The 16,790-nt window shown below is 42.4% G+C and overlaps 1 protein-coding gene across 3 annotated transcripts in view; it reads left to right on the top strand.

The window, feature by feature from the left end:
• Nucleotides 1–13,498, top strand: part of SLIT2 (slit guidance ligand 2) — a 404,520-nt gene extending 391,022 nt beyond the window's left edge. For all 3 annotated transcript variants that reach the window (XM_067036353.1, XM_059066475.2, XM_059066473.2), the window contains 3 exons: nucleotides 10,161–10,452; nucleotides 10,664–10,875; nucleotides 11,972–13,498. In XM_067036353.1, the coding sequence (XP_066892454.1) occupies nucleotides 10,161–10,452; nucleotides 10,664–10,875; nucleotides 11,972–12,213 (746 nt within the window). In that variant the 3' untranslated portion in view covers nucleotides 12,214–13,498. The remainder of the gene's footprint in view (nucleotides 1–10,160; nucleotides 10,453–10,663; nucleotides 10,876–11,971) is intronic.
• Nucleotides 13,499–16,790: the final 3,292 nt, after the last annotated feature.

Genomic DNA, 16,790 nt, shown 5'->3' with positions numbered 1-16,790 from the left:
TCCATTCATCTGTTGATGGACACTTAGGTTGCTTCCATGTCCTGGCTATCGTAAATAGAGCTGCCATGAACATTTTGGTACATGACTCTTTTTGAATTATGGTTTTCTCAGGGTATATGCCCAGTAGTGGGATTGCTGGGTCGTATGATAGTTCTATTTGTAGTTTTCTAAGGAACCTCCATACTGTTCTCCATAGTGGCTGTATCAATTTACATTCCCACCAGCAGTGCAAGAGGGTTCCCTTTTCTCCACACCCTCTCCAGCATTTATTGTTTCTAGAGTTTTTGATGATGGCCAATCTGACTGGTGTGAGATGATATCTCATTGTAGTTTTGATTTGCATTTCTCTAATGATTAATGAGGTTGAGCATCCTTTCATGTGTTTGTTAGCAATCTGTATATCTTCTTTGGAGAAATGTCTATTTAGTTCTTCTGCCCATTTTTGGATTGGGTTGTTTGTTTTTTTGTTATTGAGCTGCATGAGTTGCTTATAAATTTTGGAGATTAATCCTTTGTCAGTTGCTTCATTTGCAAATATTTTCTCCCATTCTGAGGGTTGTCTTTTGGTCTTGTTTATGGTATCCTTTGCTGTGCAAAAGCTTTTAAATTTCATTAGGTCCCATTTGTTTATTTTTGTTTTTATTTCCATTTCTCTAGGAGATGGGTCAAAAAGGATCTTGCTGTGATTTATGTCATAGAGTGTTCTGCCTATGTTTTCCTCTAAGAGTTTGATAGTGTCTGGCCTTACATTTAGGTCTTTAACCCATTTTGAGTTTATTTTTGTGTGTGGTGTTAGGGAGTGTTCTAATTTCATACTTTTACATGTAGCTGTCCAGTTTTCCCAGCACCACTTATTGAAGAGGCTGTCTTTTCTCCACTGTATATCCTTCCCTCCTTTATCAAAGATAAGGTGACCATATGTGTGGGGGTTTATCTCTGGGCTTTCTATCCTGTTCCATTGATCTATATTTCTGTTCTTGTGCCAGTACCATACTGTCTTGATTACTGTAGCCTTGTAGTATAGTCTGGAGTCAGGGAGCCTGATTCCTCCAGCTCCATTTTTCGTTCTCAAGATTGCTTTGGCTATTCGGGATCTTTTGTGTTTCCATACAAATTGTGAAATTTTTTGTTCTAGTTCTGTAAAAAATGCCAGTGGTAATTTGATAGGGATAGCATTGAATCTGTAGATTGCTTTGGGTAGTAGAGTCATTTTCACAATGTTGATTCTTCCAATCCAAGAACATGGTATATTTCTCCACCTATTTGTATCATCTTTAATTTCTTTCATCAGTGTCTTATAGTTTTCTGCGTACAAGTCTTTTGTCTCCTTAGGTAGGTTTACTCCTAGGTATTTTATTCTTTTTGTTGCAATGGTAAATGGGAGTGTTTTCTTAATTTCACTCTCAGGTTTTTCATCATTAGTGTATAAGAATGCCAGAGATTTCTGTGCATTAATTTTGTATCCTGCAACTTTACCAAATTCATTGATTAGCTCTAGTAGTTTTCTGGTAGCATCCTTAGGATTCTCTATGTATAGTAGCATGTCATCTGCAAACAGTGACAGCTTTACTTCTTCTTTTCCTATTTGGATTCCTTTTCTTTCTTTTTCTTCTCTGATTACTGTGGCTAGAACTTCCAAAACTATGTTGAATAATAGTGGTGAGAGTGGGCAACCTTGTCTTGTTCCTGATCTTAGTGGAAATGGTTTCAGTTTTTCACCACTGAGAACGATGCTAGCTGTGGGTTTGTCATATATGGCCTTTATTATGTTGAGGAAAGTTCCCTGTATGCCTACTTTCTGCAGGGTTTTTATCATAAATGAGTGTTGAATTTTGTCAAAAGCTTTCTCTGCATCTATTGAGATGATCATATGGTTTTTCTCCTTCAGTTTGTTGATATGGTGTATCACGTTGATTGATTAGCGTATATTGAAGAATCCTTGCATTCCTGGAATAAACCCCACTTGATCATGGTGCATGATCCTTTTAATGTGCTGTTGGATTCTGTTTGCTAATATTTTGTTGAGGATTTTTGCATCTATGTTCATCAGTGATATTGGCCTGTAGTTTTCTTTCTTTGTGACATCTTTGTCTGGTTTTGGTATCAGGGTGATGGTGGCCTCATAGAATGAGTTTGGGAGTGTTCCTCCCTCTGCTATCTTTTGGAAGAGTTTGTGAAGGATAGGTGTTAGCTCTTCTGTAAATGTTTGATAGAATTGGTCTGTAAAGCCATCTGGTCCTGGGCTTTTGTTTGTTGGAAGATTTTTAATCACAGTTTCAATTTCAGTGCTTGTGATTGGTCTGTTCATATTTTCTATTTCTTCCTGGTTCAGTCTCGGCAGCTTGTGCATTTCTAAGAATTTGTCCATTTCTTCCAGGTTGTCCATTTTATTGGCATACAGTTGCTTGTAGTAATCTCTAATAATCTTTTGTATTTCTGCAGAGTCAGTGGTTACATCTCCTTTTTCATTTCTAATTCTATTGATTTGAGTCTTCTCCCTTTTATTCTTGATGAGTCTGGCTAATGGTTTATCAATTATATTTATCTTCTCAAAGAACCAGCTTTTACTTTTATTGATCTTTGCTATTGTTTCCTTCATTTCTTTTTCATTTATTTCTGATCTGATCTTTATGATTTCTTTCCTTCTGCTAACTTTGGGGTTTTTTTTGTTCTTCTTTCTCTAATTGCTTTAAGTGCAAAGTTAGGTTGTTTATTCAAGATGTTTCCTGTTTCTGAAGGTATGATTGTATTGCTATAAACTTGCCTCTTAGAACTGCTTTTGCTGTATCCCATAGGTTTTGGGTCGTCGTGTCTCCACTGTCATTTGTTTCTAAGTATTTTTTGATTTCCTCTTTGATTTCTTCAGTGATCACTTCGTTATTAAGTAGTGTATTGTTTAGCCTCCATGTGTTTGTATTTTTTACAGATCTTTTCCTGTAATTGATATCTAGTCTCATAGCGTTGTGGTCGGAAAAGATACTTGATACGATTTCAATTTTCTTAAATTTGCCAAGGCTAGATTTGTGACCCAATATATGATCGATCCTGGAGAATGTTCCATGAGCACTTGAGGAAAACGTGTATTCTGTTGTTTTTGGATGGAATGTCCTTTAAATATCAATTAAGTCCATCTTGTGTAATGTATCATTTAAAGCTTGTGTTTCCTTATTTATTTTCATTTTGGATGTTCTGTCCATTGGTGAAAGTGGGGTGTTAAAGTCCCCTACTATAATTGTGTTACTGTCGATTTCCCCTTTTAAGGCTGTTAGTATTTGCCTTATGTATTGAGGTGCGCCTATGTTGGGTGCATAAATATTTACAATTGTTATATCTTCTTCATGGATCGATCCCTTGATCATTATGTAGTGTCCTTCTTTGTCTCTTGTAATAGTTTTTATTTTAAAGTCTATTTTGTCTGATATGAGAATTGCTACTCCAGCTTTCTTCTGATTTCCATTTGCATGGAATATCTTTTTCCATCCCCTTACTTTCAGTCTGTATATGTCCCTAGGTTTGAAGTGGGTCTCTTGTAGACAGCATATATATGGGTCTTGTTTTTGTATCCATTCAGCCAGTCTGTGTCTTTTGGTGGGAGCATTTAATCCATTTACATTTAAGGTAATTATCGATATGTATGTTCCTATTACCATTTACTTAATTGTTTCGGGTTGTTTTTGTAGGTCTTTTCCTTCTCTTGTGTTTCTTGCCTAGAGAAGTTCCTTTAGCATTTGTTGTAGAGCTGGTTTGGTGGTGCTGAACTCTCTCAGCTTTTGCTTGTCTGTAAAGGTTTTAATTTCTCCATCAAATCTGAATGAGATCCTTGCTGGGTAGAGTAATCTTGGTTGTAAGTTTTTTTCCTTCATCATTTTAAATATGTCCTGCCACTCCCTTCTGGCTTGTAGAGTTTCTGCTGAAAGATCAGATGTTAACCTTATGGGGATTCCCTTGTGTGTTATTTGTTGTTTTTCCCTTGCTGCTTTTAATATGTTTTCTTTGTATTTAATTTTTGACAGTTTGATTATTATGTGTCTTGGCATGTTTCTCTTTGGGCTTATCCTGTATGGGACTCTCTGTGCTTCCTGGACTTGGTTGACTATTTCCTTTCCTATATTAGGGAAGTTTTCAACTATAATCTCTTCAAATATTTTCTCAGTCCCTTTCTTTTTCTCTTCTTCTTCTGGGACCCCTATAATTCGAATGTTGGTGCATTTAATGTCCCAGAGGTCTCTGAGACTGTCCTCAGTTATTTTCATTCTTTTTTCTTTCTTCTGCTCTGCAGTAGTTATTTCCACTATTTTATCTTCCAGGTCACTTATTCGTCCTTCTGCGTCAATTATTCTGCTACTGATCCCATCTAGAGTATTTTTCATTTCATTGATTGTGTTGCTCATCGTTGCTTGCTTCCTCTTTATTTCTTCTAGGTCCTTGTTAACTGTTTCTTGCAATTTGTCTATTCTATTTCCAAGATTTTGAATCATCTTTACTATCATTATTCTGAATTCTTTTTCAGGTAGACTGCCTATTTCCTCTTCATTTGTTAGGTGTGTTTTTATCTTGCTCCTTCATCTGTTGTGTGTTTTTCTGTTTTCTCATTTCACTTATCTTACTGTGTTTGGGGTCTCCTTTTTGCAGGCTGCAAGTTCGTAGTTCCCGTTGTTTTTGGTGGCTGTCCCCAGTGGCTAAGGTTGGTTCAGTGGGTTGAGTAGGTTCCCTGGTTGGGGGGACTAGTGCCTCTGTTCTGGTGGATGAGGCTGGATCTTGTCTTTCTGGTGGGCAGGTCCACGTCTGGTGGTGTGTTTGGGGATGTTGGTAGCCTTATTATGATTTTAGGCAGCCTCTCTGCTAATGGATGGGGCTGTAGACCTGTCTTGCTCTTTGTTGGGGATAGGGTGTCCAGCACTGTTCGTTGCTGGTCCTTGAGTGAAGCTGGGTCTTGGTGTTGAGATGGAGATCTCTGGGTGATTTTCGCCATTTGATATTGCGTGGAGCTGGGAGGTCTCTTGTGGACTAGTGTCTTGAGGTTGGTTCTCCCACCTCAGAGACACAGCCCTGGTGCCTGGCTGGGGCGCCAAGAGCCTTTAATCCACACGGCTCAAAATAAAAGGGAGAAAAAATAGAAAGGAAAGAAAAGGAAGGAAGGAAGGAGGGAGGGAGGGAAGGAAGGAAGGAAGAAATGAAAGAAGGAAGAAAGCAAGAAAGGAAGGAAGGAAGGTGGAGAGGAAGAAAGGGAGGAAGGAAGAGAGGAAGGGAGGAAGGAAGGAAGAAAGGAGGGAAGGAGGGAAGAAAGGAAGGAAGAAAGGAAGAAAGAAAGGGAGAAGACAAAATAAAGTAGGATAAAGTATAGTTATTAAAATAAAAAATAATTATTAAGAAGAAAAATTTCTATTTAAAAAAACCAGAAAAACGGGTCAGTCTAACCCTAGGACAAATGGTGAAAGCAAAGCTATACAGACAAAATCTCACACAGCAGCACACACATACACACTCACAAAAAGAAGAAAAGGGGAAAATAATAGTATATCTTGCTCCCAAAGTCCACCTCCTCAACTTGGGATGATTCGCTGTCTATTCAGGTTTTCCACAGATGCAGGGCACTTCAAGTTGATTGTGGAGCTTTAATCCGCTGCTTCTGAGGCTGCTGGGAGAGAACTCCCCCTCTCCTCTTTGTTCGCACAGCACCTGGGGTTCAGCTTTGGACTTGGCCCCGCCTCTGCGTGTAGGTCATCCGAGGGCGTCTGCCCTTCGCTCAGACAGGACGGGGTTAAAGGAGCAGTTGATCCGGGGGCTCCAGCTCACTCAGGCTGGGGGGAGGGAGTGGCACGGGGGCGGGGCGAGTCCGCGGCAGCAGAGGCCGACGTGACGCTGCACAGGCCCAAGGCGCGCCGCGCTTTCTCCCGGGTAAGCTGTCCCTGAATCCCGGGACCCCGGCAGTGGCGGGCTGCACTGGCTCCCGGGAGGGGCAGTGTGGAGAGTGACCTGTGCTCACACACAGGCCTCTTGGTGGCGGCAGCAGCAACCTTAGCGTCCCACACCCGTCTCTACTGTCCGTGCCGACAGCCGCAGCTCGCTCCCGTTTCTGGAGCTCCTTTACGCGGTGCTCTTAATCCCCTCTCCTCGTGCCTGAGGAAGCAAAGAGGCAAGAAAAAGTCTCTTGTCTCTTCGGCAGCTCCGCGCCCGTTTCTAGGGCTCCTTTAAGCGGCGCGCTTAATCCCCTCTCCTCGCGCCCACCAGGAAGCAAAGAGGGAAGAAAGGTCTCTTGCCTCTTCGGCAGCTCCAGACTTCAACCGGACTCCCTCCCGGCCAGCCTTGGCGCACTAACCCCTTCAGGCTGTTTTCACTCTGCCAACTCGAGACCTTTCCCTGGGATCCGACTGAAGCCCGAGCCTCAGCTCCCGGCCCCCGCCCGCTTCGGCCGGGGAGCAGACAAACCTCTCGGGCTGGTGAGTGTCGGTCGGCACCGATCCTCTGCGGGAATCTCTCCGCTTTGCCCTCCGCACCCTGTTGCTGCGCTCTCCTCCGCGGCTCCGGGGCTTCCCCCTCCGCCACCCGCAGTCTCCACCCGCGAAGGGGCTTCTAGTGTGTGGAAACCTTTCCTCCTTCACGGCTCCCTCCCACTGTTGTAGGTCCCGTCCCTATTCTTTTCTCTGTTTATTCTTTTTTCTTTTGCCCTACCCAGGTATGTGGGGAGTTTCTTGACTTTTGGGAGGTCTGAGGTCTTCTGCCAGCATTCGGTGGGTGTTCTATAGGAGAAGTTCCTCGTGTAGATGTATTTCTGATGTCTCTGTGAGGAGGAAGGAGATCTCCGCGTCTTACTCCTCCGCCATCTTTAAGCCGTCTCTTCATTAAATCTTTTAAGACCCCTTTAGAATTTGGTGAAAATAATTAGTACAGAATGGGAGTGCTTGGGCCAGAACATTTTTCCAAAAAGGGGAAAAAATGTTTTAAATTAGTACTGAGAAGTGCTAATCCTTCTAAGGGTAGAGGGCCTGGAAGAATCCAGATGGTGCCTCTTTCCACTTACAACCAGCCTCACTGCCAGAGAACACACTGGGCTCATTTCCTTCCCACTCAGAGGACAGTCTCAAGGGTAATTCGGATTTAAAAAATACAATGCAGGGCTTCCCTGGTGGCGCAGTGGCTGAGAGTCAGCCTGCCAATGCAGGGAACGCGGGTTCGTGCCCCGGTCCGGGAGGATACCACATGCGGCTGGGCCTGTGAGCCATGGCCGCTGAGCCTGCGCGTCTGTAGCCTGTGCTCCGCAATGGGAGGGGCCACAACGGTGAGAGGCCCGCGTACCGCCAAAAAAAAAAATACAATGCAGTCCTAAGACTGCAGACCTGAATTCTTTATGGTAAAGGCAGGAGAACCTGAATGAGCAAAGGAGAGCAAGGTAAACAAGCTCTTCTTTTTCTCCAAGTCTGCAAACAGGAACACTCCCCAGGGAAGATGGCCCAAAGGTGATGCATTCCATGCCTTAGGCCCTTGCAGGAGTATTTTCTAGCAAAACAGGGAGGCAGGTTTCCCTACCTTTGGGTTTTCAACTACCCATGATATAGGCTTTACTTAATACAAAGCAATGTAATCTTTATGTTTTTCTGTATAATAGTCCAACCAGAACATACATTACTTAAAGGGTTTTTTTTTTTTAAAAAAGTAAAGACCTGCACATAGAGACCCCTCCGAGCATCACAAATCTCCTAATGCCCCCATTGTACAGAAGACATCAGTGTTGGCACTTGGTCCGTTTATTGTCATTTTGAAATATGTAGAGCTTGTTAAGGCTAAAAACTGTCTACTGAGTTACCTATTGTTTGATAGATTGAATTCCAGCTATGGTCCATGGCATAGAGGAAAGGCTAAAGGAAAAAAAACATGGATCTACTTCTGTTTTTCAGTTAAGACTTAGTTCCCTGGTCAGAAGTCTACCAAGCACCTGAAAAGGTTGAGTTAAGATAGTTCTTGACTTCATGATATCCTACTGAAAGTAACTATATGTGTGATGTATCAACATTTTCGTTTACCAATTACTACAGTCAAAGCTGGACCTTTATCATTGTTAACTTTGGGAATAGAAGGAACACATTTACTAATTGCTTCTCCCTGCTGTGGAACTTCATGGGTCTGTAGTTAGTCTTGACATGTGCACATATGTGTGTTGTGTGACTAATTGAAAATAGTCTTGGAAGAAGTTCTATTTTAACCTCTGAAGAAAGGACCATAAATGTGTGGACATTAAAGTCCACATGTTTTGGATGGATGGAGATGACTACATGAGAACTTACCACCAAACAAGGAATTCCCAGTCACTAGTCCTCTCCTGGAAATGGAACATTCCATCCTTTTGACCCCACTCTACAAAGCAACCCAGTTCCCAAGGCCAGAAAGACATAGACTAAAAACTTGAACTCATGACCTTCAAATCCTAGACACTAATTCAGTACCTGTCAAAATGTGACCAGGACCACCTGCACCAGAGTCACCTGAGCTTGCATGTTAACATTGCGATTTCTATGCCCACACCTTCATTCTGGGTTAGAATCTCAGGTGAGGAGAGATGGGGGCCTGGGAGGCTGCCTTCTCAACAGCGCCCCTCTGGTGGCTCTTATGTATGATGGGCTTGGAAACAACTGGCCTGGTCCATCCACTCATGTTACAGATGAGAAAACTAAGCCCCAGAGAGGGGAAATGACTGGCCCAAGTGCACACAGGCCAAAAATACAGACTTTGACCTTTAGCCTAGTGGTTTTGTATAAGCGGCTATCTGACTTTGGTGTCTGCTAGACCTCGAATGGAGCTCCTTCAAATGAGAAAGGAGATGCTGCCACAAGGCAGCGCCCAGAGAGTAGAGTACTGTGGTTCGTGATCTTTATAACCAACAAACGCTCTAGAGAGTGAGAGCCCTGGTCTTTTCCAGCCTCAACCCTCCAACCAGTAGCTCAGATTCCAGGTGCAGGGATGGTGTGAGCGCTGGGGGGAAGGTCAGCTGCTCTAAAGGCCTGGGCTCCCTCCCCTCCCCCGCAGCGACCTGGATGGTTGCCTCATGTAGGATCTCATCCAGGAACTATTTCAGGGTCTGGCTTAGGCCATGGAAAGATTCCTCAGTTTTGCCAGTTAAGGGTTACCTGATGACCGTCACTGGTGGAATATATATATATATATATATATATATACACACACACAAAGATTACAAATTCTGGTTTTGGAGGAATTTCTTTTATAGTCCTGATTTCTTGGAATATGAAGGTTTCACTCTCAACTAGCAAGGGAAAAACAAGGATGTGAATGAGGTGCTGTCCTGATTGGAAGCAGGGTGAGTTTTTCAGACACTGACATCCACGGCTGAGCTTGGGATATCGCCAGTGGTGATCTGGACTAGCTGCCAGCTTAGAATTTGGCAGGACTGGGGTGAATGGTCCCTGTGAACCCCGGCTCTGCTCTCACCCTCTGAAACTCAGGGGACTGAACCATGACCTGAGATTGGGGAAGTTTGTGTCATCAGCTTAATTGTAACCCAGTCTTACTGGTGACACCGAGCATGTCGCTGAGCTCTCTGGGCCCTGGGCCCTTCATCTTTAAGGGGCAGGATTGGTCAGGGAATCAGTCTGGCTCTAGGCTTCTGTGCTGTGTGTCCAGGTTAGGCGGTAGGTGTGGAGGTAGAAGGGAGCACGAACCCCTGCGCCATTCCCAACCTTGCTTTTAAGTACAGTGACCCTGATTTTAGGTTTTATAGATTCATGCCTCCATATACGGGTTTTTTTATTTTAAAAAACAAAAACCAAAACAGATGTTAGAAACTAAAGATTGACCGCCAATGAACTAGGTTCTTTATTCTAGTTGTGCATTAGAATTGCCTGGAGCATCTTCCAAAAAGACAAAAACAAAGAAACACACATCCCTTCTCCTTCCCCAACTCCACCCAGATAATCTGATCAAATCCGTATGGGCTGAGGTCCCAAGCATCAGTATTTCTTCAAAGATCCAGTGTGATTCTGATGTGCATTCAGGTTGAGAAGCGCAGGATGGGTTGCTTGTGCTGCCTGGTTCTCCTAAAGAAGAGTCACGCAGACTCCTGCCTCGCTGGAAGAGCTAAGAGGGTCCGGGTGGCCACTGGCTGGGGAGCCGCGGAAGAGCGTGACCTCTGACTTGCTGCTCCCCCGCAGGCATGCCTGGGAAGAACAACGTGGCCGCAGCCCTGCGCCAGGCCCCCGGGCAGAACGGCACCAGCTTCCACGGCTGCATCCGGAACCTTTACATCAACAGCGAGCTGCAGGACTTCCGGAAGGTGCCCATGCAGACAGGCATCCTGCCCGGCTGTGAGCCGTGCCACAAGAAGGTGTGTGCCCACGGCACGTGCCAGCCTAGCACCCAGTCCGGCTTCACCTGCGAGTGCCAGGAAGGATGGACGGGGCCCCTCTGTGACCAGAGGACCAATGACCCCTGTCTTGGAAATAAGTGAGTCTGGGCTGCTTGGTAGTTAAACCCACACACTCCAACCCTCAAAGCAAAACCCCAGAGAGGAAAGAAGGAAGGGGGGGCGGTGGGGAGGGGAGAGAAAGAAGTCAGTTCATTCGCATTGTCTCCCTTATATTCCATCCATCATCCTCCCTCCTGCATTCTTATCCTCTGCCTGACCCATTTCCATCTCTGCGGTCCTCCACTGTAGATGCGTCCATGGCACCTGCCTTCCCATCAACGCGTTCTCCTACAGCTGCAAGTGCCTGGAGGGCCATGGGGGCGTCCTCTGTGATGAAGAGGAGGATCTGTTTAACCCCTGCCAGGCGATCAAGTGTAAGCATGGGAAATGCAGGCTCTCAGGACTGGGACAGCCCTACTGTGAATGCAGCAGTGGATACACTGGGGACAGCTGTGATCGAGGTAAGCCAACCCAGCTGGGCACCGACCTCTATCTTGGCAAAGCAAGAGGGGCCCCCATCTTTGAACAGAGAGAGAGAGAAAGGAAGATACACAGAGGGGAGTGATACGACGAATGCCAGGTCTTTGCACTGTTTGTAGTTGCTGCTGTTGATTTACTTAACAGTGTTAGTTAGGAAGGCACAGATGTGAAATGTCCTAAACCTCCATTGCAAGATATTATACACCCTTCACAAGTCTTCTCACACTTGATTTGCTATGAAATACTACTTTTCCCTTATGCAGGAGCACATTTACTTTCCTTCTTTCTTACCTTTACCTGCTCTTCTCATCTGTACAGATTACTGATTCATCTTCTGGCACAGAGAAAAGGGTACTAATAATTCTGCTCTAGTTTTAGGACAAAATCGCCTTTGACCTTAGAATCAACTGATTTATCACAGTAAATTATGCAGGTGAGAGGGATGGAAACAGGCTGACATTTCAGCCCACCTATTTCCTTCTCCTGTGTCTGCGTGATCAGAATGTGCTTTGCTTCCAGCTGGCAGGGATTTTGTTGTGTGTTTCGGAGGGATGAGACGAGAGGAACGTGCCCATGGAGGCTTTTAGCAGATGTCTCTTTTTGAACTAGTTCATACTTGGGTAATTTATGAAGTTAGTGGAATGTTACTTGTATTAAGTAACAGATTGAATGATATTAAACTCCAGGTCTAATAAATTAAATTGCGTACTCTCTGAAACGGCGCCCTCGGTAAACAAAACCAGCTGTTAGTAGTGTAAAAACAGAAGATGTATGTTTTTGCTGTAAAAGAAAAGATTTAGGAATCCAATTTTCTTGTCAGCCCGAAAGCATAGTATTTACAGTCCACATATATAGTATTCACTTTGCTCAAAATAAAGGCCGAAAAGAAGTGTTTTTCAAAGAACTGAAGGCCGTGCCACCAGCCCATAATATGGAATATGAGCATAACACTGAAAATAGCCGTTACAAACAGGAAGCGAAAGCGGTGTCTCCTGAACTGAGCTGTAGATTCACGGCCGCTTCGCACGACTTACAGCGACTGCCCTTAAACTGCTTGTGCTTCGTGTTCTTTTCTAGAAATCTCTTGTCGAGGGGAACGGATCAGAGATTATTACCAAAAGCAGCAGGGCTATGCCGCTTGCCAGACAACTAAGAAGGTCTCCCGGTTGGAATGCAGAGGGGGGTGTGCAGGCGGGCAGTGCTGCGGACCTCTGAGGAGCAAGCGGCGGAAATACACTTTCGAATGCACTGATGGGTCATCGTTTGTGGACGAGGTTGAGAAGGTGGTGAAGTGTGGCTGTACCCACTGCGCCTCCTAAACCACGTCCCTGGCAGCTTTGGTCTTTGGAAAATGTTGTATACTTCTTGACCCTGTTGGACTCACGAATGCTTCATAGTGGAAATAATTGAAATATATTGTAAAATACAGAACAGACTTATTTTTATTATGAGAATGAAGACTTTTTTTCTGCATTTAGAAAAAAAAAAAAAAGAAATGCTTGAACTAAAGCTTCCCCAACACTGGAGAAGTATAAAGAACGATACACCTGAAGGCATTAGAGCAACGATGGAAACCATGGTAACTTGGATTCATCTTCGTCACCTGCTGGAGACCAACAGAAGCACATACCCAGGGGAGAGACGAGGTTCTCCCTGCTGATGGGAAGTTGCCCCGAGCATAATCCCCTGTGCCCTGGTTTGCATCTACGCAGTTCATGAGGACAGACCAAGCACATGTGTGTGAGTGAGGGTGCAAGGCAGATGAATGGAACTCCAGCATTCACAGCCAGAATGAGTGGGTGAGAAATATTTTGTGCAAAATATAAAGTATCCTGAAGACCTGGGTTCCATTCATCAGAGGAGACGAGAGGGCTAAAATAAATTTTATCTTCTTTTTAAACGTCAGCATGTTAGCAGGAGAAGCACACAAAAGTGTTTATCTACCGTTTTCCAGTATTAATTTTTTGTAATATAAATGACAAAGGAGATGATAAAGAACCAATAGATTATTGATAAATAAATTAGTAATAATATGAATTTTTGTTTCTATGAGTTCTAAACAGCCCTATACAGTATTCGGTTTCAATGAGAAATATTTATTGTATCAAAGTACGTTGTACTTAACATTCTAGGCCATCCTTTTGCTGTTTCTCAATGCTTTAATATATATTAATTTATAATTGTCCTGATATTTTTGTACATTTTCAAACTTAAAAATCAGGATTCGTTCGTGGTTTTTTGGCAATAGTACTAACATAGGGTGTTATCTTCGGATAAATATGTGTTGATCTGTTTGTTTACCTTGACATCTGACCACTGGTGTCACTGACCTACTGGCCTCATTCAGGACACCTGCAGAGGGTATGTACAGTCTATGCGTGAGATGGTCATTGTACAGAAAGAAACGCCCCTCTGCAGCATGTCCTCACAGAACAGAAATGGTGTGTAGCAATCGACACTAGAAAAGTAGATCTTTTACAAGTTAATTATTTCCTCAACTTTTTTTGCCCTTTCACTGGGGGTGGGGCAGGGAGAGAAAAGGCTGTAATGTCAAGAACTGTGATTTCTTTTTTCCCAAACAATAAAGCTCCTTTATTACCTTAATGTTCCCATGTTAACATGTTTGCTGCTAAATTACAATGTAGAATTGATAAGGATTTATAGTGGACTGTGCTCTTCCCTCATTAAAATCCCAGGGTACCCTGTAAAGATGCAGATGTTTCTTTCCAAAAACATTTTTACAAAGAAAACTAGACGTACCTGTATAATTCAGTGTGCTTTGTCTTTCTCCAGACTAATATCAGTTACACTACTGATGTTTGTAAATTAAACAGATATTTACTTCATTAACAGCTTGTTGGTTTTCTTAGAAACTGCACACTATTTGGAGTCACCTCCTTAAGAATTTCTTAATCAAGGTGATACCAAAAGAACAGGGAGGGAAACCTATACCTTTTTGTTGCCAGAAATTGGTTTGAGATCAGCATACCGTCACATCTGGGTACTTTGGGATGGCCACATGAAAGAGATGGAGAAAAGAACATATTCTTGGCTAAGAAAAACAGTACATATTCAATTAATTTTTTCCCAAAAAATATTATAAGATGAAATCTAACTCAACCAAAATGGTATTTTCCTTTTTGCTGTTCTTTCCCCCTCAATTAGATCCAGATGGAAAATAACACAAGAAAAAGAGAACTTTTCTCCAAAGATGCTGTCAGGCAAGGGTTGGTAATAATATCTAGATATACTATCCAGAACAGGAAAATAACACTGACTGGGTGGGATATTAATCCTCACCCACCAGCTAAGCGTTCTTCATTTATTTCCCTGTAAGAAAATCATGTGTGCGTGAACTCACGTGCACACATACACACTGCTGTTTCACAGACACAAAAGTCCAATCATTTATTCACTCTTGCTTAAAATATCTACATTTTAATTATATAAATAGTATGCAGTCATTGTAAACCATTTATTTGTTCCCGTTGGTTGCTTCTTTTCTTCAAGGATTTGCTTTATCTTAATAGTCATTCCTTTTTGAGGGCTTATTATATGGCAGGTGCTATGCCATGGGCTTTATGTGAAATATTCATCTCCCACTACAAACCTGTGGGATTTTTATGCTGCTTGTTTTCCACAGGCATAAATAGCTCGAAAACAGAGGAGCTGAATTCCAGCTCAGGCCCTTCAGATCACATGGTCTGTGTTCAAGAGATAAAGGCAGAAGCTCAGTAATTACTACCCTCTACTAAGGGACTTTTAAGCCTTGGCACTCATTTGCACAGCACAATTATTCTTTACTGATCATGTCAATTTAAGTAATCTACATTAGAGGCTTTATTTTGTTCTTGTGTTTTAAGGGAAAAAAAGTGAAATATTAGTAGTTTACAGAATGTTATTCTTTCTCCTTCCTGCTTATAAAGACACAAAATAGGATTATGTTTGCCTGGAATTGGGGCTGATTTAGCAAGTTTCCTAGGGGATTATTTGCTTCGTGATGGGACTACTTTCTGCAAGCGTCCTTCTTTGAGAAAATTCAATAGTCAAATAATTACTAGTAAATGAGACAAGGACATTATTCATGTTACAAAAGGCTGCCTAGTTACAAAGCCTTGACCATAGGATTTCTTTAATAGGAAACTATTTTGGAGTATTTCCAACAGATTCAATATATTAAAACAAAAAGCATTTTGTATGTCTCAGAGTCAAGGCTACTTCACAGAGTAATGTACAGTTTTAATCTGAAAAGATAAAGTAATTAAACATCCCTAATGTGTTTACTTTAAAGTCTCACATGAGTGAGGCGGTACCATCAAGGACATGCCATGGAGATTTGACATGTGTTCAATTTAAGATGTGTTCATTGAATAATAACTCTCTCAATCTTCAGAATTTGTGTTCACCACAGATTTCCTGAAATTATTTCTAAGCACTAATAGACTAACCCTGGGTTTAGAATTGCTCTGAGCATTTTCTTTTTGGATGGCTTGCTTTGTCAGCAGCAATTCTTTCTGGAGAAATGATTGAAAGACTGTGGAAATCGATTCAGGACTTAAAGATCCTGAGTGTCATGGTGTCATCTGCCTCAAAGAGGGACCATTATTTCAAAAGTCATGTTTGTAAAAGTATATAAGCTGTAAAAGTATATGAAGCTTTATATAAAGTATATAAAGCTATGTAAAATACATAAGCTATTTTCATTCTTAATCCTCTCTTGGGTACTCAAAAGTGACTTAACAAATTTTTATTTCCTATCTCCTGTTATGTGCGAGGAGCTATGCTAAACTTCTGATATATAGTTTCAAACGAAACAGATATTGCTTCTGCCGTTTTAGAGCACACACTCCATGCCTTTGGAGTTGAGGTTAAAATGGGTGATAGATAATATACAAATGACTGAACTAATATATAATTTCAGATCGTGATAATCTCCCTGAAAGAAATTATGAGGTACTAGAAAAACGTAGAGCAGAGGGGTCCAATCATATACATATTGGGAGTTAGGGAATGCCTCTGTGAGGAAGTGACGCGGAAGCTAAGTTGTGAAGGATAAAGTAGGGTATACAATGGAAACAGATGGAAATGTATGTGAGGGTCAAGTGGTGTGGGGTCCGTGCAGAGGGAACAGCCTGTTTATAGGCCTGAGGAGGGAAAGACTCTTGCATAGTCAAGGGAACAAAAGAAGTCAGTGTGGTCAGAGTGAGGCATATATTTATTTCATGTGTGTAATACAGCAATGACTATTTTCTGGCTTTATTAACTCACTTCATCTATTTTTTTTTTTTTTTTGAGCGTCTGTTTACGGTAAGCTTTTAAAGTGCCAACAAAAATGGATTTTCATTGTAAAATAGCAACTAGTCAGTTGTGTTTAACGCAGTTCCAAATGAAATACCTCTGAAGACACAGAAAATATGAACACTTACGATAGCACTAAAGATTAAGAATAGTATTTCAGGAATCTCAAAGGAATTTTCGTGAACTCAGAAGCTGATGAGGCTGGATTAAAAGAAACAACTGCTGGCCAACCCACGCTTTGAAACACATGAGCATTCTTTGCTCTGGACACCAAGGCCAGAGACTCAGGAAAGGGGTCAACTGAAAAACCAAAAATACCTGTGCATTAAGGGCACCGCTTTGTGAGGATGCCAAGGGCTGTTCCTCCAACCAGTGAGGTAAAATTGTTCTTCATCTGCTAGGATGCTCCAATTCTCATTAAAGAAACCAGAACAGTGCAAAAAATACTAGGGAAGACCAGTAGTGTTACACTGAATCTTGAGAGGTGTAGTCTCTATAATAAACCATTGGAGACATGGATTGAGCCTAGAAGAGCCATGGTAGCAATGCATGCTTAGAATGATGGGAGAGAGAAGTGCTTCATCAATTCAGAAATTCA

The sequence above is a fragment of the Kogia breviceps genome, chromosome 6, assembly GCF_026419965.1.
Source record: "Kogia breviceps isolate mKogBre1 chromosome 6, mKogBre1 haplotype 1, whole genome shotgun sequence".
NCBI classification, from domain to species: Eukaryota; Metazoa; Chordata; class Mammalia; order Artiodactyla; family Physeteridae; genus Kogia; species Kogia breviceps.
This window is presented reverse-complemented; position numbering and strand designations above follow the sequence as displayed.